Genomic DNA, 25682 nt, shown 5'->3' with positions numbered 1-25682 from the left:
TACCTATCTAATGATCTTCCATGCAATTTTCACGCACTTTTTATTTTTTATCTTTGGAAAGGCTCGTTTCTCACTCGTCTTTCAGAAACGTGGAGGAGCTCGTTCATCATTGCGTCGATGAGATGATCAAATTCGATTCACCTTCGTTGAATAAAATCGAGGTATAACACTGTGAAAATGAAACTTTTTCAACGGAAAATGCGTATTCAGGAAAAATGTGTAGATAAAAATTCTTTTTCACACCTATAATAACACGATTATACTACACGTACTTGCGTTTTGAGGCGGAGCTCGATCCTTACTCTTCTTCTCAGCTTGTATGGAATCCTGCAGAACTTTGCATAACTTTATAAGTCAAGGATCACCGAAGCAATCGACGGATGACCGTTTCGTTACGCTGGAATTGGATTAAACGCCGGTATTGCGAATCGGTGCTAATTTGAACGTATTAAAATTGCGCTGGGCGGAGATCTTGAAGAAATAAAGAAAAATAAAACCAAGAGTTTGTCTAGACCGGAAGTATTCGGTTAGGTCTTTTTCAGGAGGGAATCCGGTAATTATTTCGTCCCTCGTCTAGAGCTTAAGGGAAAGAGAAATGGTGGCTCAGGAAGACGCCCTATCATGTGGTTTACTATTGCAGTGTTAGTCTCGTCTGTCGTAATCCAACTGCCGGAATTTAATCTAAACTAGACGGGGTATACGAAAGTCTCCGTAACCGCGTAGAATAGCGACATCACCAGCAACGACGGCAACCGATCTTTATTCCATTATTCCCGCTATTTTATACTCTCGAACCGTCGGGACGAAACATTGCACCAAAGTTACGAACACATCCTGCTTTGCTCGAACTCGAACTTTCGCCGTCCGAACCAACAACGAGATTAACTTTGACGAGGAACAAGGAATTTCTGCATTTATGGTAATCTGACCTGGCGACATTAAATTATGATCATTGTTTCAAGTGTATTCGGATTACGGGAAATGAACTCGGTTGGAATCGATTCAAAATTAAATTATTTATGCGGTCGTTACTCAAACTGAAAAGTAGAGACGCCGAAGCTGGGAGGGAAGCGAATGAAATGACGAGAAAGAATATCGAATTTGACGGGTTCCCGCAAACGATGACCGGCGACAGACAACGTGATACCGGTCCATTGCGACGGTTTCGATGTACCCAACGGAAATGGTAGATAACCCACGATTGGGAATGTGAAGAAAATGATCCGATCGTCAGTTCAATTGATCAAACGAATTATGTAAAGCGTCGACGAAACATCATGTATAGGTCGGACGACACGTAGCGAACTCGCAGATTTGTTGAAAAATATACCGTGTCTTGTACAAATTGTGAGATAGCGATGACAAAGATGTGCTATAAAAAGTATCCTCCTAGACGTCGTAAAGGAAAAAAAATGGTGGATACCCGTATAGGTATATACTTGTATTGCGCGTTACGGGAATTTGAGTGATTCGTGTAACTAGATTGCATATTTATATGCATATATTCTGGTCCATCGCGCATTAAATCACGCGGAGTTGGTATTTCGAAGTTATATTCAATTAACCTTATTACATGCTCTAAATGAGCGGCTAACTAATTACCTCGGTTACCGAGCGAGTATCAAGTATAAGTGAGCGAACGAACGACTTTGGTTATTACCAACAAAACGCGGCTCATTTACACAAAATTTAAAGCGTAACTGTGCCCAATTGCTGGCACACAAACAAATCCTATGAATCTCGAGCTAGTGAGTAATATGTACAGAAATTCTGGAAATTCTACTCACTTATACACAACTCTGCAGCTGCTTTAATTTCAACGGAATCTTGATATAAGTATCCAATTAAAACGAAGACTTTTATTATGACCATAGATCCTCACGCTGCCTAGCTATAATATACCACACGTATAAACGCGAGCAGGCTGTTGCCACCTTTGGATTAGCGCAAGATTTCCTCCGCCTAGATTGGGTTCGCTAAGGTATGAGAACACTCGAATCTTGGCCGGAGTGTTCTCCAAACGTAAAATGCCGCAAGTCGCTGTCAAAGACTGTGAGCACGTGGATCGTGTTTCCTTCACTTTTTCCTCGATTTTCATGCTTCCGGTTGAAATTGTGAATATTGTTCTTTGTCGTACGGCTGAAATGAAGACCGATTCGGTCGTGTGCGATGTGTTTGGCTTTTCTCACGTTCAAAGGTTTAAAATCTCAAGTTTTTCTCCACAACATCCAACCGTCTGCTCGATAACGGCTGGAAGCATTTTTACCTCTGCTCCCACAAAAATCTACCCCTCTTATACGGTCCGGTCGATGCATCGGGCACCAAACTTTGACTCGCCTTGAAAGACTTGCAACTTCGTTACTACGTTAGCAATTGTTCCGACGGAGGAAATTCTGAAACTCCTGTATTCCGTGCAAGATTGGACTCTGATAGAAATGGTGGTTTTGATATTGACCTTGTGGGACATTAGATATCGTTTTTGTAGATATGTATCGGTGGCTGGTACCTCAAGGTGGGGGAGTATCGCGGGGAATAGAGTGCTGTCGGCTCTAAAAGGCTCTATAAAGACCCCATGCTGACAACATCGCTTCTCATCGTCAGTGAGTCCAGCCTTTACCGAGCTAGCTATCCGTAACTAACGAAACACATTCACCGACGAAACTACAGTGAAGATCAGTGACTCCGATGCATTCTTTAACATAAGGGTTCAACTGCCGCAACGCACACGATCGTCGAAATATCTCCGGAGGATACGAAAAGAAAAGTAGGCTCAGAGTATTCATCGGGTAAGCGATGAATTCTACTGCTGATTGAGTGGGACTTTTTTCCCTTTTTGATTCTAGTAATTATGAATTTGTGGCGTCATCGACACAAATTTTTTTCCCCCACATGCAGCGTGTGACGGTCACGTTGAAATTTGGGAATGAAAAAAATAATTGGCAGTAAAAATCTTTTTGTATCTCTCGGGACTTGAAATATGATTAATGATCAATTTGGCGAAAGGTCTATCTGGTGCCTAACTTCGACGAAATTCTACTCGATTGATTCTAGGTTTTATTTACCATTTGGTGATAAGCGATTAGCGGATTAATTTTACCGACGCTTGGCATGTTTGAATCAGCTACCGGTGTAACGGCTGTCTTTCTTCGTCTCATCATTTGCTGTCAGCCGATGTTCAGATGTTTTTGACTTACCGATACGCACATTGATACGTTACCAGCTTGGGAAACTGCAGACTACGAATATATTCGAATGGCTGACGGTATCGTTCCGGCGCTCATTGTCAGCATATCCCGGAATTTGAATCAAGCTAGTACGAACGTTGTATTTTCAAACAGAGCAGCTACTTCCTGTTTCTTTAACTGAAAATGAGTAGCAAAAATATTTTTAACATGTCAGAAAATGGGCTCGACATGCGTTGACTTTAGGTACATTTCGAATCAGATGAAAATCTTTATCGGGTGCGGTTTGTTGAGAAATATTTTATTAAAAACGATGAAAAAACCAGATCCATGTTCACCGTCCTTTCAAAAGTTCATCAATGGAGCAGAGCTGTAATTGTGAGCATGTTCACGCTCTCATCTTGGATAATATCCAAGGCACATAATTAGAAACTCTGGTATAAACTCCTGGGAAAACATCCGAATCGCAAGCCGTCGGTCCGAAAGAATTGAGACCGATGACGTTCCACTTCCTGCCACCCTTGCTATGATCCAAGGTCATCAAGGTTGCGCCCGAACTTCCCCGACAGAGATCTTGTCCCGGCTGAAGTGCTTGGGCGCATATTTCGGTATCGGGAATTTTTATTGATATGTTTTTGTAAATTGCCGCACACTTTTCGCTGTCAGTTATTTTGAGTGGAAACGTAACTTTGCGGTCACTGACCACCGCCGAGCCTCCTGTGCCCCAACCAACGATGACGGGTTTTTGTAAATTCGGCGCAGCATTCGGAGGAAGACAAATAGGACCTGCGGTCTCCGTGAAGTTGAAGTCACGGGACAGTCTGAGCAAAGCGATATCATTGATCGGAGTTCCGTCGCTTTTGAAATATTCGTGAACAATCTGCTCCTCGATATCGACGGTCACCGTGTCCTCGATACAGTACAAACCCGTATCCTGATCACCTACGCAGTCCCTTTCGGTACTTGTATCGAACTCGCCAAGACGAACACCCGATAATATCCAAGTCTTCGGCGGACCTCTTACGCAACTCGCGACGGTTATCACGTAACGTTTGCTGATCAGGACGCCGTTACATGGAGTTCTTTTACCTTGAGCTATAAAAAACGGTTAACCAAAACTGAGTATAATTTTCGACGAGTGTCGTACTTGCATCATCGTTGCAGTTTTTACTTACGCGTGGCATACTCCAGAAGAACCGTCCAGTGGTAGCTTAACGATAATATCGATCGATCTAATCCGGATATGCTGGTATCAGTTTCGCCGCAGTAGCGAGGGAGAAGATCATTTGACGATAGATCCCATGTCTCAACATTTCCTGTTTTAATTATTTCTGTGATTTATAAATTCAGCCGTCAACTGTACACAGAACCGGTTATTTCCGTGGGGCAATTTGAATACGAAGTAATTATTCGGTCACGGATTTACGTATAGTAACCTTCGGAGAACGGTATATTTTCAACTCAACATTCAGAAACAAACATACTAGCTAAGAAAAGGCATTTACGTTGCGCCGTGGGTCATTTCGATTGCACTGTTATCATTGAAACTGAAAATATCATTGGTTACGAGAGCGGCAGAAATCGATGGTTCACGATGCTTACCCGTATGTACAGCTGAAAACGTGTGAAGAATAACGAGGAGGAACACTGGCAGCGTGGAATCACTACCGGAACAAAACATGCCTGGTGATGTTGAAGAAAATAATCTGTTCAATCAGCGACGAAAATTGTTGCAGAGATAACACAAGATATTATTATTTCAAGTTTATCAGATAAGTAACGACGTATCCTCGGAAAAACCAAGACGCTGTCTCAGATTTTGAACCTGAACTAGCAAATATGGTAGCCATAACGTCGTTTTATAGTCATTTCCAAGGTCAGGAGCTTGCAAGAATCGTACACCTTTACGCTTTCTCAGTTCTTTCTCTGCACAGTATGAAATCAACAAATGATCCGTTCGTAGCTTTAATTTGCATAAAATCGAATTCCAAAAGAAGGAAGAATTTTTTTTTCTCAACAGTACGAAACATTCGGTATGATTCAGTATAATGTTTTCTCCCTGGTTGGAGCAAGTATTTGAAGTACGACGTTGTCTCTGGAAATTAGGAATAACTTTCGGAAATTTTTTGTACCGAAACAAGAATTAGCTCAAATTGAGCAGGTCATATTGCATATGATCGGTGGTAGATGACGCCGAATCAATGAAAGAACCTTATCATTCGAGATTATCTTATTACATCACATTCAATACAGGAGGAAAGCTTTATTGGGAATCGATTAAAAATGACATGTTACAAATACAAATATGAAATAACGGCGTGGATACTCGTATGATTGTCACATAGGTCGAAACGTGAATAAATTGTTAGAAATAATTGAACAAAGTATTCAAGCCCTAATCTTGGATAATATCCAAGGTACGTAGCTAGATACTCTGGTATAAACTGTAGGGTAAGTTTCGGAATTACAAGTCGATGTGCCGAAAGAAACAAGTCCAACTGCGGTCCACTTTGCGCCATCTCGACTATCGCCGTCCAACGTCATCAAGGGTGCGCCTCCGCTTCCCTTACAGAGGTCTTTTTCCCGTTCACCTTTAGCGCAAATTTGCAGATCTCCGTCGATCGCGACAGAATGATTCTTGTAGATTTCCGAGCACTCTTCGCAGTCTATTATTTTGAGCGCAAAACTAGCTTTGACATCGGCGTCATGCTGCGTGCCTACGGCACCCCAACCAACTACGACGGGATCTTTCAGGCTCGGCGAAGCGTTCGAGGGAAGACAAATCGGCTTTATGTACTCGGTGAAATTGACTTGGCGTGATAGTCTAATCAGAGCAATGTCGTTGATCTGACTGAAACTCGGTTTGGTTGGATAGCCCTCGTGAACAATCGATTCCTCGATACCGACGCTCACCGGATCGTCCGAGCACTGTGAATCCGAATCGTTTTGGACACAGTCCTTTTCCGAACTTCTGTCGTACTCGCCGAAACGAACACCGGACAACGTCCACGAAGTCGCACCTAAGATGCAGTGCGCGGCCGTCAACACGTAACGTTTACTGATGAGGATTCCGTTACATGGAGTTTTCTTGCCACGCGCTGAAAATTCCGAAGACAGGAAGTACAATGATATGTTCTTCAATTTTCACCCGTCTCGCAATAATTGTATGAATTTTTTTATTCACCCGTGTCATACTCCACTAAAACTGTCCACGGGTGAGTGTTCGGGTGTACAATTTGATCCGTTCCAACTCTGCTCTCTATAACTCTCCCACAGTAACTTGGGAGAAGTTCATTCGACGATAGATCCCAGGTAGCAACTTTGTCTGCGTTAAATATTATGGTTAGTTAAGTATATTTTTTGTGGATATCAGAACTGATTGATCTACTCGTTTCGCAACTAATTACTTTATATAATGTATCTATACGTATTTGACAAATCCGATGTAATATGATGCGGACAAAACCTGCGTTTGAATGAAGTTATTATTTCATTTCACATCGCAGGAAAAACTATGTCAGCGATCACTCGATTAAAGAAAAACAACTTATTATTTCGTATACGACGTCATATCGCCCAGAGCGATTAATTTTGCCAATGCTTACTCGAATGTACAGTCGAAAAAGAGTGAAGAATGACCAGCATAAATGGTAGCAGCACGGAAACACTGCGCAAACGATTCATCTTAGCACATGTATATTGAAATGGTGAAGTGAAAACTCTGCGCAACCAGCAACAAGAATTAAATCAAATACGTGAATTTTAATTCTGTATCAGATCACGACGTATCTTGGGAGAAACCGAGATCCCTCTTCAGATTCTGAACTTGGACTGGCAAATTTACTGGTGAAGGCATTTTATACTCGTTTTGAAGGTCAGCAAGGTCAGCAGGTGTCTTATATACTCCTACTTCGCCAGTTGTCGCCCTGCACGATATAGAAATTTGATAGATTCGCGGATGTTTAGCGTTTATTTCAAATTTGAATTGAAATAATCAAATTCACGAATGATTGCTTACTTTTAATTTGAATAGCCTTGCAACCGTGTTGAAACTATAACAGTGTTGTGCAAGATCAGGTAATGGAATAATCGACGAGTTGGTTGCCAATCCATCTTGATCAACGATCCTTCGTATCGATTTTCATTTGAATATACATAATGATTTACCTATACATCGAGGCGAATCATAACATAAGTAATTACTAATTACAAATCGTGGTCATTCATGTCTCCGATTATTACTGAACATTTCTTGGGCGGAGGATGGAGTAAAACGATGTCGTCATTCAATGTTTTTTCCTTATGCCGTTACCAGGGCAGACGAAGAAGACCGGACAAAAACCGGACAAACGACTTGTATCGACTCTTTAGTCGTATTAAAACCACGATAAATTTATCAGCCGGTACAAAATTTGCAGAATCCAGTAGACAGGTGGTAGGAAAATATAATAATAACTTTTATTTTTATCTCGTACTCGAAGTAAAAATTTTATTTGATCAATGAAATCGCTTTGCTTATTGTGAGTCGGTTCGTTGGCGTTTTGCTCATTGGGACAAAAAATTCTTTTTCTACATGTTCTCGAATAGATTTGATTTTACTGAAATGCGGGAGTGGGGAAGCGATAGACGTTTGCAGATGGCTTGTGACGGTCTTTCCGCGATGATAAATTTTGAAACATGCCGAGGATGCAACGTATTGCGTGTGTAATACGCTCACGGGGGCTTACGAAAATTGGCTTGTTCGAAAAGTTCTTGTATGTTTTCCGATCAACGCCCTGATATTCTTCACTCAATGATATTACTGATATTTTGATTGATGATTACTGATATATATATTTCAGTAGCAATCATCAGTCAACGATTTCAACGTTTAGCTTGAAATCGACATTCAGCGGGGTAGTTCAAATCTATTGGAAGTTCATCCGAATATGGCCGAACCAATCAGTGGAATGGATTTGAGGAACACGAAGGTTTACGATCAGCTTGAAATGAATGGATTTCGGATTTGTAGGGATAACGTATTGTAGATACACAAGATACCAATAATCCTCACTAGTCTTTATTGTAATTAAATACTACTCATCATCGAGAGCGAGAACATTTCGAATCGAAAATACATACGCGTTGAGATATTTTATTCTTCTGTAAATTGTCGTCGCGAGAAATGAAATTCTGACTTTTATCCGATTCGATGTTTTGGCAGCAGTGGAACTCGCGATTGGTTTGCAAGTGTGCGCTGCTCAAGAGGAGTGGTGCACGTCAAGTCAATCGTTATATTTTCTAACCTTGTCGCGACATCGCGATCACGACTCACGAGTCCTACGTAAAGTAAAGTCGAGTTAATACAGCTGACTGACTCCTCTTATGCACGAATTTAAATCGGGTTATACCTACGCTATTAATTGAATCAAATAACGTATAATGTGGAAGGAATTCTTAGTTAGTTGCTCGTAGCCGCGAATCGGGGCACCCTTACACGTATACCCCGAGGTAAAATTAGGGCTCTGTGACAGTCGTGAAAAAAACAAGGATGCAGATCACCCTGAGTGATAGTGAAGAATCGTGATTTATGCCTTCATTACCCTTTTTGTGGTGGTGACGCTTATTTTCATACATAATCGACTTGTTGCCATCGGCCGTGCCGAGAACATGGCTTCGTCGAACAGGGGCATTCAAATTGGATCAGCTTGGTTTCAAAAGAAAATTAATCTCAGGCCTCAACACCGAGGGGTACACCTGGTGACCGAAGAAATTCTCAGACAGATTCCTGAGCTCTGCCAATTCTCCGTTGGACTATGTCATATACAAAGTGAGTAACTTTTTGCTCAATCAGATTATATTTCACTATCGCAACCGAACTGACCCTGCAATTGACCCATGAATCGTATCATGTTAATCACGCACTTTCCGCTACTTGTCTTATCCGAGCTCATATTCAACCTTGCTGCATAAGAATCTCATTACTCGTTGACAACCAGACAAAAATGCAACGACTCAACTACATTGTTCATAGCTGTAACGTAGTACCAAGTGTTTGGAATATTTCATCATATCTAGATTCCTTGTTATAGTTCTTCACACATCGGCTAGCTTAGCACTGAACGAAAGCTGGGATCCTGATGTGAGAGACGATATGGAAATGATGCTCAACAAAATTGTACCGGAAGGTATGCCTTACAGGCATAGCTGCGAGGGCCCTGATGACATGGTGTGTAAATATGGAATGTTAAAATGAAATAGCCTACTAGGTATTTCTGTCCGTTGCTTACTTGGGCGTGGTACATGGATTTTGGCTTTAAACAATGAAATTTCAGCCAGCCCACGTGAAGGCGTGTTTTTTGGGCTCCTCGCTAAGTATTCCAATAACGGATGGGAAACTGGCGTTGGGTACGTGGCAAGGAGTTTGGCTCTGCGAGCATCGCGATCATGCAGGAAGTAGAAAATTGGTTATAACATTGACTGGCTGCTTGAGGGACTCCGCGCGGAGCCCTTTGAGCCCTGTTAGCCCAATAGCTTCTACAAGCAGCTAGGACCACTCTCACCGCCGACGGCGCAGCAATCTACAGCTGCGCATATCCACGTCTAGCAATTCGAGCTAGCAGCCGCCTAACCTTAGCTGAAATCTGAGAGTACGACGTGAGAATTAATGCAGACAATATCTGATTCTGCAACTGTCCAACATTAATGTGGTTGCGGTCCTCTCGGAAGAGAATTGAAAACTGAGGGTATCGGTGTTTTGAAACCTAGTCATCCTGGTTATTCGTTCCGTTGGAATTCGTGATTTTCATATTGATTTCATGACTATCCAGTTATGTCTCATTAATGAGCGCAATTCCCATACAAACAGGCTGATGGGTGCAGGCTTGTGATTATTTCAATATATGCCTACCCCTCTCTCATCCATTTGTGGGAACCTCGATCACCAATTCAATGTACGTATTGACAATTTCTGCTTCGTACTCTTAGTAAAAACCAACCTGCTGCGTTTTGGTACAATAATTTAACGTTCAATCAAATCCGTTCCAACATCATTCCAATTTCGCATCATCGCTGTACAGCATTGTTCTAGTCATTTCATTGTTATATGCGCATTTTTGAGACAGTAGTGATAAAAGTTTGGGGTCTCATTGAGCTGTTTCAGTGAGTCGATGATTTGTTTAATATTCGGAACTACATACAATTGAACGGATTTCAAGTACCACTACGTCCATGGTCGGTCTTAGCCATTTTTCCTCCTCGTATACACATATTATAAATGGTCGTCCATTAAAATTACTGGAAATGCTTCAACTTAAAGTATGTTAACACAGACGAAATAATATCTGAGAATAAAAATATGTTAAAAAATTAAATAATAGAGGAGCTCAAAATGTGCGTGGCTAAAATAAAAGATAAAAAAACATCACGCGGTCATAGTTCATTTGGTACGCAAATGTCTCTCATCTGTATAATAATTCAAATTGCATATGGCCACTGTACCTGTATTAAGAATCATACATATTGGCATGCCTGATTATGTGACACTAATAACAAGCTGTCGTTCATGGCTTTTGGATCATTTTTGTTCACATCATTTTACAAGAAAAATTCATCTAAATAAGAGCAATCACTTCGTCAATTTATGACTATTTCTGTTGCTAAAACAGCCAACAATGATCATTAATTGTATATTAAACGTCGATGACATCCTCACTGCTCAATTTGATATGATCAATATATTATAATAATAATGTTATTTGTGTCGAAATATGTTACGCGGCGAATAGAGTCTTATTATAGCCGTACAGGTTTACAGCCTGTGTTTCATTGATGAAAATCTGATCACAAGAGATTGTATGATGTTCATTGATGAGAGAGACAATATTTGCGATTGGCAGTATGTAAAAAATTGCCGTCTGAGCGGTATAACAATTCACAAAGCAGTTGAGATTGATCTGTAAAAAGAAAAACAAAAAGGAGGGATCAGCAAACGATCATATGAATAACATTCTATAATCCTGAGTTGTGAAAAAAAAACAACCGAAAACTCTCCAAACGTCGGTCATAACTTTGATCTAAATGCGTTAAATAATCATTATTAGGTTCGTTGTATCTGTAGTGTTTGAATTTTGCCACACAAATATATTTGCAAGGAAACAGTTTTAGAGTTGCAGTTTCATGACATGTATGAAGCCTGAGCTGTACTTGAATCCTGAATCCTATAATGAATACTGATCACAAGTTGTAGGCACTTCTTGGGAAGATAAAGGACATGACATTTGTCGTCAAATAATTCTAATCAATTCCCTCATGCCAGGAGGTTGTTCAAAATAGATACTATATCGGCTGTATCAAAGCGTGTTGATAGTTTGAACGTGGCCATGGAGGTTTGTTGAATTTTTTCAATTGTCGTAAATTATTGAAACTATTGATTTTTGGCGCACACCGACTATATGTCGAATGCCATTGCCACAAATATAATAAATATTTTTGTTGTTTCTTGTGCTCCGTTAACTTTTTAGGTATATCGACACGGATGTAAAAAAAAAAAGAAATAAAATAATAGCTTTAGTCATAGAGAAGCACAAATTTGTAATAAGCTATTTTATAGTACCTACCATAATGATTAAGATATGTCCAATGGCTTTAATAGCAATTAACTTAAACTGAGGGGCTTTTTTCATTTAGATTATTGCACAATTATACACGAAAATAGGCAATCCTTATCGGTGAACCTCAATCAACTTCTGCCTGCTAATTAAAAAAAATTGAAAAAAAAAAAAATTATTCACGCAAGACTCTCTTAGTTATTCACTTTCAAACCTCAGGGCCTTGTATAAAAGTGAACGGGAAAACAGTGAAATTATCAAAGTAGCATTCTGATATCACCAAAAAGCTTGTTGTCTTACATGATTTTTAGAATACGAAGGTCCTAATAATTGATACGAGCAGCAAACTCTTCCGTACCATTTAAAAAACCTTTTTAACGTGTCGGTTTTTATTGCAAAACCCTATTCTGTAGTAAAAAGACTGTTGGAATTTTATTCATACTTTTTTGATCCGTCGTAACAAAAGATTTTTCATTAAAATTTCTGATAATATTATTATAATATATAGAAATACTATAATCCGACTTTTTTTTGTCAAGCTGATCATAGGATTATGTATAAAAAGATGTGTGCTACGATTTTCAAAAAAGTCACTGTTCTTAGCGTCGTACAAAAAGAATTTTTTGGATATTAATTAACGAATCATAAGACAAAAAAGAAAATTGAAAAAAAAAATACAAAAAAAAATACAAATAAACAATATAACGAACGGTATGAAACTTATCGTTAAACAATTAGGGATGTGTAAATTTGGTGCGTTGCTTGAATTTTTATTGAATTTTCGATGTCTTGTTAAAAGATTGAAGAAATCTTTCCCCCTATAGCATAATTGAAGGACTATACCAATATAGATATCTGTGAATAATAACGATTAGCTATTTAGTATATAATGATAACAATAATCATTATAATAATAACAGTAATAATAATACTAATAATAACAATAGGAATAAAAAAATAATAATTATGCTAATGATAATACTATCAATAATAATAATAATAGTAATAATTACGTGAATAAATAATGATAATTATGATAATAATAATGTTAACAATAAAATGAAAAATAATAATATTAATTAAAATAATATTAGTGGTTAATAAAAACAATGAAAAAACAATACAACACGTTGTGACCAAGTTATTCGATTATTGTTATCACAAACGAAAGATGAATAGGAGTCCGAATGGAGAATACATGAGAAATATCGCAGACGGAAAGCAAAGAAATTTTTTTTATGAGATACAGCAGAACTGAAACTCGTAAGTAACGTAAATTTGCAAGAAAACGAAAAAAAAAATGAAAAAAAGAACAGAACTTGCTACTTACACAATTCACCAGTCAATATGTGTAAGCCTAATATAGTGGGTAATGATTACTGATAACATTACCGATGATAAAAATTGAACAAACCACTAAATTGCTGTACATAAAGAAAAACTAATAATAAAATAGATTGGCAAGGGCGTGAAAGCTGAAAAAACGGAAGAGAAATATATCAGAACGCAACTCTTGTACGTGGATGTTTCGAAAGTTTTTGGATACATTCGAGAAAATAATTATTGAAAGAAACGAAAATTGAAATAACGGAAATTGAAATAATATAATGTATAATAATCATAGGGCAAAAAAAACAATATGACACACAAAAATCGTCGGAAGGTGACAATATAGTGGGTTCCGTAGATTTATTATGTAAAAAAAACACATTTTAATTATTGTAAAATTATATGAAACAGTGTTTGGACGATCGTGTTTTTGTTATTTTCCTCTTTGTTATTTTATCGTTCAACTCATTTTCACTTCGATAATCGTTCCTATCATACGTTTCCAATCCGCGTAAGAATTTATGAAAAAAAAAAATATTTTTTCGCAAAATCATTGAGGAAATTGACTACAATATAAAAATGTAAGAAAAAAAACACGCTCGTCCGAACTGATTGCAGTAAAATTGCAGATCTTAATATTATGTAAAATGATAGAATAAAACGCGTTGTTATTTAATTAATAATATTATTAATTTATTATTCACAAGAAAATGAATGAAAAAAATTGTAAAAAAAAAACAGAAAACAAGAAGATCTTTAGAAAAAGAACAAACATTGAAAAGAATAGAACAAAAAAGAACATTCTTAATATATAAATAATGTGTGAGGTAAAAGTTACACGCAAGAAAAATCGAGAGGAAAACGAAAAAAAATGAATAAAAATATTACCACTTAAGTAGCTATAAAGATTAAATTAAAATTACCATTTAATAATTATTATATTATTAGAATGTGATTGACGGGCGTGAGTTATATTATAACTTTGTCACTAGCCAATTAACACATCCCGTCAGAAAAAAAATAAAAATATAAAACGAAATGGAAAATAGAGTAATGAGAAAAATAAAACATGACAGAAGAGAAACAAGCTTCACTAAACCCGAAACACAAGTATACCCATTGAGAAATGAAAAGAAATATTAATATTAATAATAATAACAATAATAATAATGAAATAATGATGCACATCTGTTATATAAAATCAATAGTATACATTTTATCGTATAGGTATTTGTAAAATATGACATTTTTTCTATTTTTTATTTTTTTCTTTTTCGTTTTTTTTGTCGATACAGGTCATAATTCTATATCATGATATGTACATGTATATACCTATTTATATGTATACATGGTCACGTATTGTTTATATGTGTGTATACAAAAAAAATGCCCATTGTTTGTAATCTATAGTTACAGTCGATTATTTATGGACTAAAGGTGAAATAATAATCTTGTGCAGGCGTATAATATTATATACATATATATGTGTATATATTGTAATATGTCATACTATGTATACATGCACGTAAACATATCCATGTATATAATATAATAATTTAATGTATAGGTATGCAAAAGTTGCGTATGAAAAACACGACAGCAACCAACAAGTAGTGGTGTCTCAGATTGAATGAAGAAAATTTTTTCGACCGGTGTTTATTATATAAATTTGAGAACCCTATATTTGTTATGAAGTACCCTATACAATATACATAATAGTAATATTATAATAAAATACCAAGATTATACCGATGAATCGATAACTTAATTCTTTCGTCTGTTTTTTCTTTTATTTTGCTGAACTGGTCGAGGAACAAAGACAGGATTTATTCGGCGCTACGTTCTGTATGTATGATTATTCGAAGTACATATCGTGCTGTAGGGTAATTCTGGGAGAGATTGCCAATTGCCGAAATTCGCCTATGAGAGCTGAGATTATTGATAAAATTTCAGTTTCTACGTACGTAATTTTGCTGCGACAAATTCAAGTATGCGTATTCTCCAGGCCGCAAATACCGGAACGCGAATCATTGCAGTAATAAATTTTCGTATTTTTGCGAAGGTTTGTGTTAATGTTTTTCCATTCTGCAATTTCGAACTTTGATTAAATATTAATTCATTTGTATGTATTGTATGTTGAATGCATCGAGTGTATTGAATATACATACAGATAAATCATTATTCGATCAAACTTCGAAATTGCAGTACGAAAAAACACCAAAATAGGTCGGGAAATAGGAACAGCGAACATTTTTGTCATTGTCACAGTGCGGCCTCTTCTTTTAATTCGAAAAAAGTAGGAATACAAAAAAATGCTCGCGTACATAATCATAAAAGATCATGGATGGGAATTATCACTTGAATAATGTTATTATCATCAGCATCGCTATCATTATGATTATCATTGTCATCACGATCATCATTGTCATTATTACTATTATTTTCATTATAATAATATCATCACCACTTTTACTATTACTACGATTGTCGTTATCGTCATTCTTAACATTATCATTATCACTATCATTATTATTATTGATATGGCCGTTGTAATTATTATAGCCATTACTATTATCGTCATCATCATTATTATTGAATCATCATAATACACACAAGAACGGGGGGTGATGGGAGGAGGAGGTGGCCTATTAATAACAAAGTCGACTGTGTGCACAAAATGTTTTTCCGATTTTTTTCTCTCTTTCAGCAAAACGGTAAATCGAATTGTTTATCAATGAGTCAAATGAATAAGGTAGATGAATTGTTAAATTAAATTCGTAGGACGAGTCTTAGAAAAGGTCTCCTATCTTTGGTAAATCTAATCGTCTCGGTTTATGGGAAGACACTTCTTCATTATTTCTATGCGGTCTATGATAAGGATTTTCATCGAAGTGTCAACAAATACCGATGCGTCAAAATGAAGTCAAAAAAGGAAATTAAAAATTAATTTGCTGTTAGATCAAAAATCGAATTTGTTATATCAGGTGTTGTGTCTGGTGCATAGGAAGGAGGTTCGAGTTCTACATGATCATCGGGAACAGCATATGGTCCTGGATTACTCAAATCATTAGCCTTCTTTTGTACCTCTTTAAATGAGGCTTTTATGTTGTCCAGTGCTGCACCTAGCCCTGATTTTATTTGATTAAATTCCTGGGTTACTAAAGACAGTCGACCCAATAAGAAATTTAAGTTGGAATCGACCTCGTGCATCCGTTCCGTTATATCGCTGACCTGGAAGCGAAAAAAGAAGAAACAGAAATTTTTTATGCAAAGATCCATCGACAACTTTTTGGGATATTGTACACTTTTATCACCTTGCTTCCCATGCCATCCATGGTAGAAGTAGAGCCATTCACGTAAGCCTCATTTTGGTCGTGCAGTCTTTCAAGTGATTTGGCACTTTCAGTCATTTGTTGATACATCACATTTATCTGTCGCCAAACCTAGAAAAATTTGGCAGTTGAATTTCATATATTTTTTTACTTCCGATTATTATTTTTCTGCATTAAAAGACGGTATGATTGAAGCTGCTGAATATTCAGATTGAAATTTTTCAAATTCTTATACCTGGTTCAATTCTTGTTCCATTTTATTTGTCAAACCTGTGAGCGCCTTGGTTTGGTTCCCCATAATATCGTTTGAAATTCCCTCGAATTTCATGTTCAAAGTTTTATTGATCGTTAAACTTTGGTCTTTTACGAGTTCACCGATTTCCAAAAGGATCTGGTGAAGTCCGTACTCGACCCTTTTTCTCGTGTCAAGTACAGTGTCCGCAGTTGTCACCATTACTATTTGCGATTTGGTGATATCGCTCAACTTACCGTTAACACGCTCAGCATTATCGGCTAAATCGGATCTGTTGTAATATCGGAAAGTTGTTGAAAATATCTTCGGAACTTTGGAAAAAATCTCTGGACAGCGAGTTGATACAAACTGTAACCGTCATTCTCACCTTAGCGTTCCAATACTCTCCTTGATTTCTTCTTTATTTTCATTCGCTCGTGTCGTCATTCCACTGAATCCAAGGTCAATTATTTCTTCCAGAGCATGCTTTGTTTCTTGGAGGGCAGCTTGCGTCTCATTATGCAAAGCTTGAGCCTCGGACAACCTTCCAATGAATAATACGACACGATACATCGAAGATTATGCCATTTTTCATATTATATCTACTCACGTCGGTATGTCTTGAATACGGTTCGCTGTATCTTCCATTAATTCTCTAACATTTCCAAGTGCTTTCCCTTGTTCCTCGAGAATCGTCGTGATGTTGACCGTTGGTTCTTCCGACTTTTTTTCCGTCTCATTTTTGGCATCGTTCGATTGAATTTGCTCGAGTATAATTTCAACATCCCCGAGTCGGTTGCTGATATTCTGTACCTGGTTTTTTTTTTTTTTTTTTTTTTTTTTTTTTTAAAAAAGAAAGACATGAAAAATTTTTCATCGCACAATCATCGAAAACGTTATGGATACACGCGGTGTATAAATCTTACCTCGGTAAATACCGTCTCCGTTTTGTGACCTAGTCTCAGTGCCTCCTGTTGATTTGCAAGAGCCATTGAACCGAGTTCATTTTCAATTTTGGCGACTTGTTCTAGCAATCGAGCTTCCGTTTCATTTAATTTCGACAGAATCTCTAAAGGTGAAACGGGCTCGGGAGTAGTTGGTGGAACAGTTGGTTCGGGAGTTGGAGGTGGGGGCGATGGTTCAAGTTTTTTACTAATTTGAAATATTGTATTCTTGATGTCATCCAACTGCGCATCTAAACGATGTTCCAAATTTTCTATCATGTCTGCAGTTTTTTGTATCTGAATTCGCTCTCGTTCGTCTCTCTATAGAGGGGACAAAAAATTAAAAACTTGAACAAACAAAGAATCGCACAATCTTTGAACTGTACTCATAGGGTTGATTATTTTTCTTTTTTTTTTTCCTCGATTCATTAGCCTGAAAGGAAACAGCATATTCTAAATTTCTAACTATATGTATAATAATCTCTATTCATTATTCATAATTCACTTGCAATAAGCGTTGACGGCCTCTTTAACAGCGATAGGGTTAATGAACTGAAGACGCATTCATGAATTGCCTTATATGAACCGAGGAAAAAGAAGTGAATATACGAGTCATTGTCAGCAGTGTAGGGCTGAACATCATTCAGATGTTCTTAGTGTGTCCGTACAGTGCATTTTTTGATTTGATTTTTTGATTTTCTTCATGAGTGAAATGCATCAGTTCGCCAATGTGAATTTTCAGACTATTTCAAAATATCGTGAATAAGTTTTCACTCACCTGAGAAATTAATTGTTGGATACTAGCTATGCTATCTTCGATTTTTGTTAAATGTGTTTTGGAAGTGTCGATGATTGACATTTTTTTCGACAAAGATCCCACGGCTTTTTTCGTCCATTCACCTAACACGCGCTCTCTAGCTTCGTGCCTATCCAATTTTTGACTATTTTCTCTCATGATATGCGCGAGGCTCAATATGGCATCTTTAATTACGCTTTCGGGACTAGAAAACATACATGAAAATTAATCGTTAACTCGATATTCGAGCCATCCCGTTGTCAGTTTGATTTTTTTTTTTTTTTGCTTATTGTTAGCATGTTTCACCTACCATAATTCTCTAGCGATCGAAGGACCCACGCATAGGAACAGTAACAGAATTCCCGCTACCGAGTAACCCATTTTCGTTCGACTCTATCCAAAACTTTGAAACTGCCGGGAGAGAAAATTCAAGAATATTTGAGTATTACAATGACACATCAACGATAATACATACAATTGCGAAGACGGAAGACTTATTAGCAGGACGTCATTTTTTATTCAAAATACAAATCGACTCCTTATGACACCAATAACATCCTCATCAGAGAACGATCAATTGAATATAAGCTATGTGTTGCTACAGATAAGATTTCACTGGGTCGCCGCAGATGACCCTTACGTATTCTGTTTACACTGTATATGAACACATGCGTATGTACATGTCATGTAAACCCAATGAACATATATATTCCTACATTCATACGCAGTTACATAGATATATATATATATCGAAATTTATATTTATATGGATACCGTATCATCGGTTACTGAGAAATTTTCACAGTGAATATTGATTTACCAATATATTCATTACACACTCTTCGGCTTTCGAGCGTAATACTGAAATCTGGAAAGCGTGTTATCTGATACACTCATTCTCAGAATAAGAATAAGTCTATCAGATACCAGAAATTCTCAAAGTATGTTACACCGCAATCAAATTTCTACAGTATGTGAGGTTCAGAGTACAAAAATTTATCTGAAAAAAAAGAAAAATTATTAAACTATCTATGATAAATTTTCGTTCCATTTCCATGTACACACTCACACATCCGTAATGAATGGTATTTAAAAGAAAAGCAATGTGCACGTGTTGTTAATTTCAGTAACTTTTTAGACTCTAAAAGCTAACTAGTCAAGGAGCAAAACACCGAACTGCTCTCGAGCGTCTCTAATGTTTCTGGGGACAGCGTTGGGTGCAATATTATAGTTTACTTCGTGTGCGTTGTACGCCTGAACTCCAGAAGCAAACGGACGGATGACGTGTAATAAAGTAAAATAATAATTCTTAGTACATTAAGGGCCATGTGCTGCTGCTACAGGATTCTTTGAAGGCATCTGTGCCTTTATACTCTGTGCAGTGAGATGTGCCATACATTACATGGATGTGTCTGCGTAGATACACGATATCGACAATGCTCGAGATATGGATAATGTAACTCTTTTTGCCCATGCAATGCCAATGTGTTCGGGGTACTTTTATCATTTTTCACAACTTTCGATACCTTCACCGACCTGTGAATTATCTTTACTTATTTATTTCTTTCTTTCTCGAGCCTTCAGATTTCTATAAATTTTTCAATTTCGTCGAAAACAATCACGGACGTGATATTTTCCGCCATGCAGGATGTTCGAACGAAGTGTCAGATTAACTTATCTTTCAATTTGTAGATATCGGGGAAATTTGTTGTTCGTTTATTTTTAGTAATTGCGAATCTGACCAACTAACGCGTGAACTTTAACGTTGTCGAACATGAACATTATCTCATCGACGTAAAGGAGGAAAAAAAGAAAAACCCATCAAACCCTTACGCACTGCACGCGGTGATGAAGTATAGTGAAATTAGCCCAGTTGATTCAACTCGAGTGAACAAGCTCGAATATGTCTAACAACTGCATCAGTCCAATTCCGACAATAAGATAGCGTCAATTATAGACGCGCTATGCATTCATTTATTCTATCATTAACAACAATTGAGTTTATCGACACTGATTAACTCATCGGGGTTCATGATCTCGTTTGTCCCGGTACGACCAATTGCATAATATACGAGTGTAAGAAAACTATTTATACTCTCTCACCTGAGAGAATTACTTCATTTGTTTATTTCTATAAATTGCTACGATATAAATTTTTTGCAGGAGAAATTTGACGAATATGCGGTCCGATTATGAATCAATCCGTCACAGTAATTGTAGTCAATTGTTGCAGATTAGACGGATGGGAACTCTAAAAGTATTCAAATATGATCGCGCTATGGACGAACAATGTTCGATACTCACATTGACTTTGTAGAAGAAAGATCCTTTCTTTGTGAAGAAACTGAACAAATGCAATTTTACTTGAACGTCCTGCAGGCTTCAACTATGCCAGAAGAACTGGATGCTGTGCCATTAGATAACCCCTCGTTTGGTCTTTTAAAAAACGTACCAAAAAATGAACACCAAACGTATCCCCCGTCATTTTATTCCCGCGCCATCTCGTATTCACTTTCAAACTATCGAATCAGACAGAAGATAAATGACGAGCGTACTAGCGTCGGTCATACAAATCCTCTTTTGTTTCATCGGCCATTACGAAATGCAGACTTTTATCCCTACGCGACGCGGCGTTCTGATAAATGGGATGCTAAGGGGTGGAATATACCTATTTAACATCATTTGGGTCACTTTCTGCGAAGTTTTTATGCTTTTCGAACGATGACAGAATTTTCCGAACCACGATTAAGCGAAACAAGCGCTACGGTTTTGAACTGAAGCATATTTTGAATCTCCTTAATTTTGCCCAGATTCATATCCCAAATTTCATGTGTTCTAGGTACCTATGGAAAAATAAGTTTTCTTTCTTCTTTATTGAATTATTTCGAATTCAAATGTAACAAAGACGAACTCAAAAAATGTACGAATTACAAAGATCTGTCGTACTGCCGCAAAATGACTTTTTCCCAAAATGAAATGTCTGGCAGCTATGCTAACATTGTTCGCAAACATGGTCCGATTCCAGTATAAAGTTAACATTTTTCAGCGCAAATTCGATTTTAACGTGATGAATAGTTGAATGCCATCGCAGAATTTCACATCACTATGCGTCAGGAGATACCGAATAAGACATTGATGGGTGACCTAGGTAAAAACATCTGCGGAAAAATTCCGTTTAGTTTAACGTTGCAATGAATTGAAACTGATTTTTTAAACTTCTTTTTTCATCATTTGATTCGATACTACCCTATTTCCTCCACCAGCATGGCCTTCCATGGTCAGATAAGATTTTACCTTGACTGGGTATTTTTCGGCTGTGCTGAAGATGGATTTCAGAAATATCTGGTTGAACTCCGCAAAGCCTTACGAGATGCCATCACACAATTCGGATTACATATCACAACTATATCCGAAGAAATGCGCTGCTGGCGAGATGTTTCGATAAAAAATTGTGTGTAAGTGAAAATCAATCCAATTGTAGATCCTCTGGAGCTAATGAATAGTATATATTTTGCTTAAGGTTTTTGTAAATTTCAAGGTCCTAGCCTAATTTGTCAACGAAATGTTCTTCGACTAAACTCCAACTGGGATAACATAGATAGTAAACATAGGGCGCCTATATAAGATTGACGATTTTCGGTAAGATTATACTGAGCCGCAATGAATAGTCCCATTGCCATTCTCGTTGTCCTCGCGATCTTCGCGCAGAGTCATTTCGGACACTGTGGTAGGTATGGTGGTCAGAATACGAACTCCAAAAATCAGAGGCCCCTGGGTCAATCCGGTGAGTCGAATTATGACACAACTAGCAACCCTGACGGTGATAATTCCGATTTCGGAAAAACTCCAAAAAATACTTCAAAATTCTGCGCGATAAAAAAATCTGAGAAGATAACACTTGACGGAGTGCTCGTAGGCCTCAGTGCCATGTTCAGCACACCGATAAGGTTGTTGAAGAAATATGGACCTAACGGCGGATCGCCCAATACTATGGAAGATGAAACTGCGATTCAACAAAGCGAGAATAAAGCTCTAGTGTATTTTTCTAAGGCAGCCGAAGCTGGCTTTTCTATACTTCAAAGACTTCGACCGGAATATGAAGATCTCATTCGGAGCATCAGGAACAGAGCTTTTCCAATGTTCTACAATGGAAGCGCTGGAATCAACTATGCAACCAGATTAGTCTATAGAAAAAATCCTGAGGAAGTACAAACTGAGATCGATGCCATTCAACCGGAAACGGTTGCCTCGTTCGTGAATGGCATCGCCCAGTATTACATCGCAATGCGAGAAGCTACACCAGGACAACCGGTGATCTTGACTACAAATGAACAACCGGAGGAACGATCGCTCATCAATATCATGAAAATGTTCCGTGGAGTTTTTTCCGCAATAAGTTACATGTTGGACTCTTTGGTCAACACAGGACGTTCGGGAAATACTCGGCAGTATTTATCGGAGGTTCAGAAAATCCAGGAAAAATCATTTTCGGCGGCCAAGGCGCATGTCAAAGTTTTGTACAATGAAATTCGAAGATGGGCCAACGTCCAAGTGGGATGTGAAGAATCCTGTGACGAATCCGTTGAATCGAGATGGTGATTTAAATATAACTAAAAATACCTAAGAAAATATGGAAGAAGGAATATCAGCGGTGTCAGCAAAGTCACCGTAAAACAACCTTCTTCGATTCACGAATATGTATAATTTATCAACTTTTCGTAATTCATCCGATTGTGATACAAAACTGTTCATTTTCTTCGTTATACAGTAAGCGAATGTGTGTATCAATAACAATAACGTAATAAAGGCCGCCTCGTTGATAAATCCTTTTGTTCGATGGAACCGTCGCATATGTGCACGAAATGAGAAAAGGGTTAAGGTCTTTCCAACAGCACTAATATTATTTTAAATTGGTCTTTGATCAGTTGCATTGCATGTGTTCTCATGTCAGTAGCAAACATAGCGCTGCTATATAAAGTAGGCACCCTTTGCTAAAACTATTTCAACGCAATGTATTGTTCGGTTGCTTTTGCTGTTGTCTTTACCATTTTGGCACAAAGTCATTTCGGCTGCTGTAATAGATATGGTGGTCAAACTACAGGATACAAGTCTGGTAGTCAATCAGCGGAGCCGAATTCCGGTGAAGTAGGTGTCTTTAACGGTAAGAGACCTACGCCGGGAAGTGAAGATAAAAATACTTTGGTTTTCTGCGAAGTGCAAGAAGCTGAGAAAGCAGCAACCGATGAAGCGACAGTAGGTATCGATGCGATGTTTGACGTAACTATGAAAATCTTGAAAAAATATGCATTGGTAAATGAACGTCCAACCGTCAAAGAAGATTCACCTACGATCAGAGCGGGACAGGATATAACTTTGACGACATTCCCGAAATCGGGTAAGATCAATTTCGACACGATTCTGAAACTTCAACCGAGAGCTAATAATTTCATTCAAAAAATGAACAACTCAACAACCCCGATCTTTCGCGACGCGATCGATGGTGTGTACCGTGCAATCCGATTGGGCTACATGGAAGATCCGAGGGAGGTGCAATCCCAGATTGATCGCGTCGAACCTGAAACGCTTGCCTTATTTTCAATTGGTATCGCTGGGTTTTATAGTGCAATGCGACAGGCCACGCCGGGAGAGCCGGTAATTATAGCCACCAATCAACGGGCCGAGGAAAAATCGATCAAATATGTCATGAGATCGATCCGTCAAGTATTCTCTGCAATAAGGTACATGCTAGACGCGGTGCTTAAGAACAAACAATACGCCGGAAGTCGAGAATATTTATCCGAAATCCGAAAAGCTAGGGGGAAATCCGTTTCCGCTATACGAGAACACTTTAGGATTTTGTACAATGAAATACGGAGATGGGGTGGCGTTCAGTCTGGAGACGAAAAATCCTGCAAAGCATCCAGAGATATCCAGTAATTTTTACGGAATTCTGGTTGGAGTCATCTTATGTTCATCTGTTTGCTTTCGCTTTCCATCTATAAACTTTCTCAAAGCCAATAAACGATCGTCATCATCTAGGTCAAACCAAATATCGAGGCTCGTCTAACAACGAAGGTACTCGTTTCATTTTGCGACATACTTTCGAATATGCTTCACTTGAGACAACATCACTAGCAAACACATTGCTCCTATATTAGCAAGTGCTGTTCGCCAAATCCACATCATCCTACAATGGATATTGGAATCGTCATTTTCGTGGTCACCGTGCTCTCTGCACAAAGTCATCTTAGCTACGGCAGTAGCTACAGTGGTCATCCGTACGGTGACCGGGATACGAACTTCAATTCCGACGCGGGGGGCAAAGACACTTCAAATTTCTGCGCGTTACGAAAGGCCGAGAAGGAATCGCGGAACGGAGCGACCGGAGGTCTTAATGCCATGTTCGGTATACCAATAAGATTTTTGAAGAAATACGGACCTGGAAATGGACATCCAAGTGCTAGAGAAGACGAAGCTGCGATCCAAAAAAGCAAGGATAAATCTTTTGCTACATGGTCCACGGCGGCCCAACCTGCTTTTACTTTACTCGCAACGATTCGACCGAAGTCTAGGGTATTTATCGAAAAAATGAGAGACTTGGCTTTCCGAACATTTGTCAATGGAAGCGATCAAATATACGACGCAATCAGACTCAGCTACGAAACGGATCCGCGAAAAGTACAGCGCGAAGTTGATTCTATCGAGCCTGAAGTGATTGCATCGTTTACGAACGGTGTAGCTTTTTATTTTGCTATAATGCGAGCGACCGCGCAAGGAGCGCCAGTGATTTTAGCTACAAACGAACGTGCTGAGGAAGAAGCGATGGCAAACATAATCGTAACATTCCGTAACGTTGTTCAGGGAACAAGAATTATGCTGGATGGATTGGTTAACTGCAAAGAATCTGGAGATTATCGCGAGCGACTACTTAGGATTCAAGAATTGAAGGGAAAAGCAGTTCTCGCAATACAAAAGTACTTGAGGATCTTGTACAATGCAATCCGAGAATGGGGTAAAATTGGATCTGGGGAAGGGAAATCTTGTTACTGATCCACTAATGTACGAAAGCGAGTTGTCAGTTTCGTGATCGTTTCACATTACAATTTAAAAAAAACTGCGCGCTCCTTTTCGCGCAATGCTGCGGTCGCTGATCGACCAAATCATTTTGCAATTTTGATTTCAATTATTAAGGAATGTCGAAGATCCTCCGACGCTTTTTCAATTATTTTGGGTCATTACTGCTCTCTGGTCTTAGAAAAGCCGATGTATGAAATCTTTG

At 38.1% G+C, this 25682-nt stretch overlaps 5 protein-coding genes across 7 annotated transcripts; 2 read left to right on the top strand and 3 right to left on the bottom strand.

The window, feature by feature from the left end:
- Positions 1-3462: 3462 nt before the first annotated feature.
- On the bottom strand, positions 3463-5188 carry LOC105686777 (CLIP domain-containing serine protease HP8-like). Its single transcript, XM_048653341.1, has 3 exons — positions 4785-5188; positions 4358-4498; positions 3463-4277 (listed from the first exon to the last, which is right to left on the bottom strand). Exons 1-3 carry the CDS (start codon positions 4861-4863, stop codon positions 3571-3573), a joined length of 927 nt encoding a protein of 308 aa, XP_048509298.1. The 5' UTR covers positions 4864-5188; the 3' UTR covers positions 3463-3570.
- A 242-nt stretch (positions 5189-5430) lies between these two features.
- Positions 5431-7018, bottom strand: LOC125500403 (CLIP domain-containing serine protease HP8-like). The gene is made up of 3 exons (XM_048653340.1): positions 6788-7018; positions 6367-6507; positions 5431-6280 (listed from the first exon to the last, which is right to left on the bottom strand). The coding sequence occupies exons 1-3, from the start codon at positions 6864-6866 to the stop codon at positions 5571-5573; spliced, it is 930 nt and encodes a 309-aa protein (XP_048509297.1). The 5' UTR covers positions 6867-7018; the 3' UTR covers positions 5431-5570.
- Positions 7019-7192: 174 nt separating this feature from the next.
- Positions 7193-14855, top strand: LOC105686918 (UPF0047 protein YjbQ). Its single transcript, XM_012402187.3, has 3 exons — positions 7193-8991; positions 9254-9390; positions 9497-14855. Exons 1-3 carry the CDS (start codon positions 8832-8834, stop codon positions 9710-9712), a joined length of 513 nt encoding a protein of 170 aa, XP_012257610.1. The 5' UTR covers positions 7193-8831; the 3' UTR covers positions 9713-14855.
- A 494-nt stretch (positions 14856-15349) lies between these two features.
- LOC105686904 (centrosomal protein of 290 kDa) lies at positions 15350-20836 on the bottom strand. 2 transcript variants are annotated; one of them, XM_012402149.3, is made up of 9 exons: positions 20708-20836; positions 18714-18814; positions 18386-18608; positions 17590-17928; positions 17274-17476; positions 17052-17207; positions 16667-16955; positions 16414-16542; positions 15350-16330 (listed from the first exon to the last, which is right to left on the bottom strand). In XM_012402149.3, exons 2-9 carry the CDS (start codon positions 18782-18784, stop codon positions 16043-16045), a joined length of 1698 nt encoding a protein of 565 aa, XP_012257572.2. In that variant the 5' UTR covers positions 18785-18814; positions 20708-20836; the 3' UTR covers positions 15350-16042. The 2 variants fall into 2 exon arrangements, with proteins under 2 accessions (XP_012257572.2, XP_012257573.2); XM_012402150.3 differs by lacking the exon at positions 20708-20836 and adding an exon at positions 18879-19168.
- Positions 20489-23316, top strand: LOC125500402. Of its 2 annotated transcripts, none has more exons than XM_048653338.1 (2): positions 20489-21551; positions 21667-23316. In XM_048653338.1, the coding sequence occupies exon 2, from the start codon at positions 22064-22066 to the stop codon at positions 23000-23002; it is 939 nt and encodes a 312-aa protein (XP_048509295.1). In that variant the 5' UTR covers positions 20489-21551; positions 21667-22063; the 3' UTR covers positions 23003-23316. The 2 variants fall into 2 exon arrangements, with proteins under 2 accessions (XP_048509295.1, XP_048509296.1); XM_048653339.1 differs by having other exon boundaries at positions 20489-21858; positions 21942-23316.
- The last annotated feature ends 2366 nt before the right edge of the window (positions 23317-25682 follow it).

This window comes from Athalia rosae, chromosome 3 (assembly GCF_917208135.1).
Source record: "Athalia rosae chromosome 3, iyAthRosa1.1, whole genome shotgun sequence".
Lineage (NCBI taxonomy): Eukaryota > Metazoa > Arthropoda > Insecta > Hymenoptera > Athaliidae > Athalia > Athalia rosae.
Note: the sequence above shows the minus strand (reverse complement) of the source record. Positions and strands in the feature narration are given on the sequence as shown.

Coding starts and splice junctions, on each gene's coding strand:
- LOC105686777 (XM_048653341.1), bottom strand. CDS start 4,863: ATGTTTTGTTCCGGTAGTGATTCCACGCTGCCAGTGTTCCTCCTCGTT. Junction 4,499..4,784: donor GTTTTCAGCTGTACATACGG/GTAAGCATCGTG, acceptor TAATTAAAACAG/GAAATGTTGAGACATGGGAT. Junction 4,278..4,357: donor TCTTCTGGAGTATGCCACGC/GTAAGTAAAAAC, acceptor CGTTTTTTATAG/CTCAAGGTAAAAGAACTCCA.
- LOC125500403 (XM_048653340.1), bottom strand. CDS start 6,866: ATGAATCGTTTGCGCAGTGTTTCCGTGCTGCTACCATTTATGCTGGTC. Junction 6,508..6,787: donor TTTTTCGACTGTACATTCGA/GTAAGCATTGGC, acceptor TATTTAACGCAG/ACAAAGTTGCTACCTGGGAT. Junction 6,281..6,366: donor TTTAGTGGAGTATGACACGG/GTGAATAAAAAA, acceptor CGGAATTTTCAG/CGCGTGGCAAGAAAACTCCA.
- LOC105686918 (XM_012402187.3), top strand. CDS start 8,832: ATGGCTTCGTCGAACAGGGGCATTCAAATTGGATCAGCTTGGTTTCAA. Junction 8,992..9,253: donor TGGACTATGTCATATACAAA/GTGAGTAACTTT, acceptor TCCTTGTTATAG/TTCTTCACACATCGGCTAGC. Junction 9,391..9,496: donor GCGAGGGCCCTGATGACATG/GTGTGTAAATAT, acceptor ATGAAATTTCAG/CCAGCCCACGTGAAGGCGTG.
- LOC105686904 (XM_012402149.3), bottom strand. CDS start 18,784: ATGGGTTACTCGGTAGCGGGAATTCTGTTACTGTTCCTATGCGTGGGT. Junction 17,477..17,589: donor CGGAGACGGTATTTACCGAG/GTAAGATTTATA, acceptor AAAAAAAACCAG/GTACAGAATATCAGCAACCG. Junction 16,331..16,413: donor TGGATGGCATGGGAAGCAAG/GTGATAAAAGTG, acceptor TTTCGCTTCCAG/GTCAGCGATATAACGGAACG.
- LOC125500402 (XM_048653338.1), top strand. CDS start 22,064: ATGAATAGTCCCATTGCCATTCTCGTTGTCCTCGCGATCTTCGCGCAG.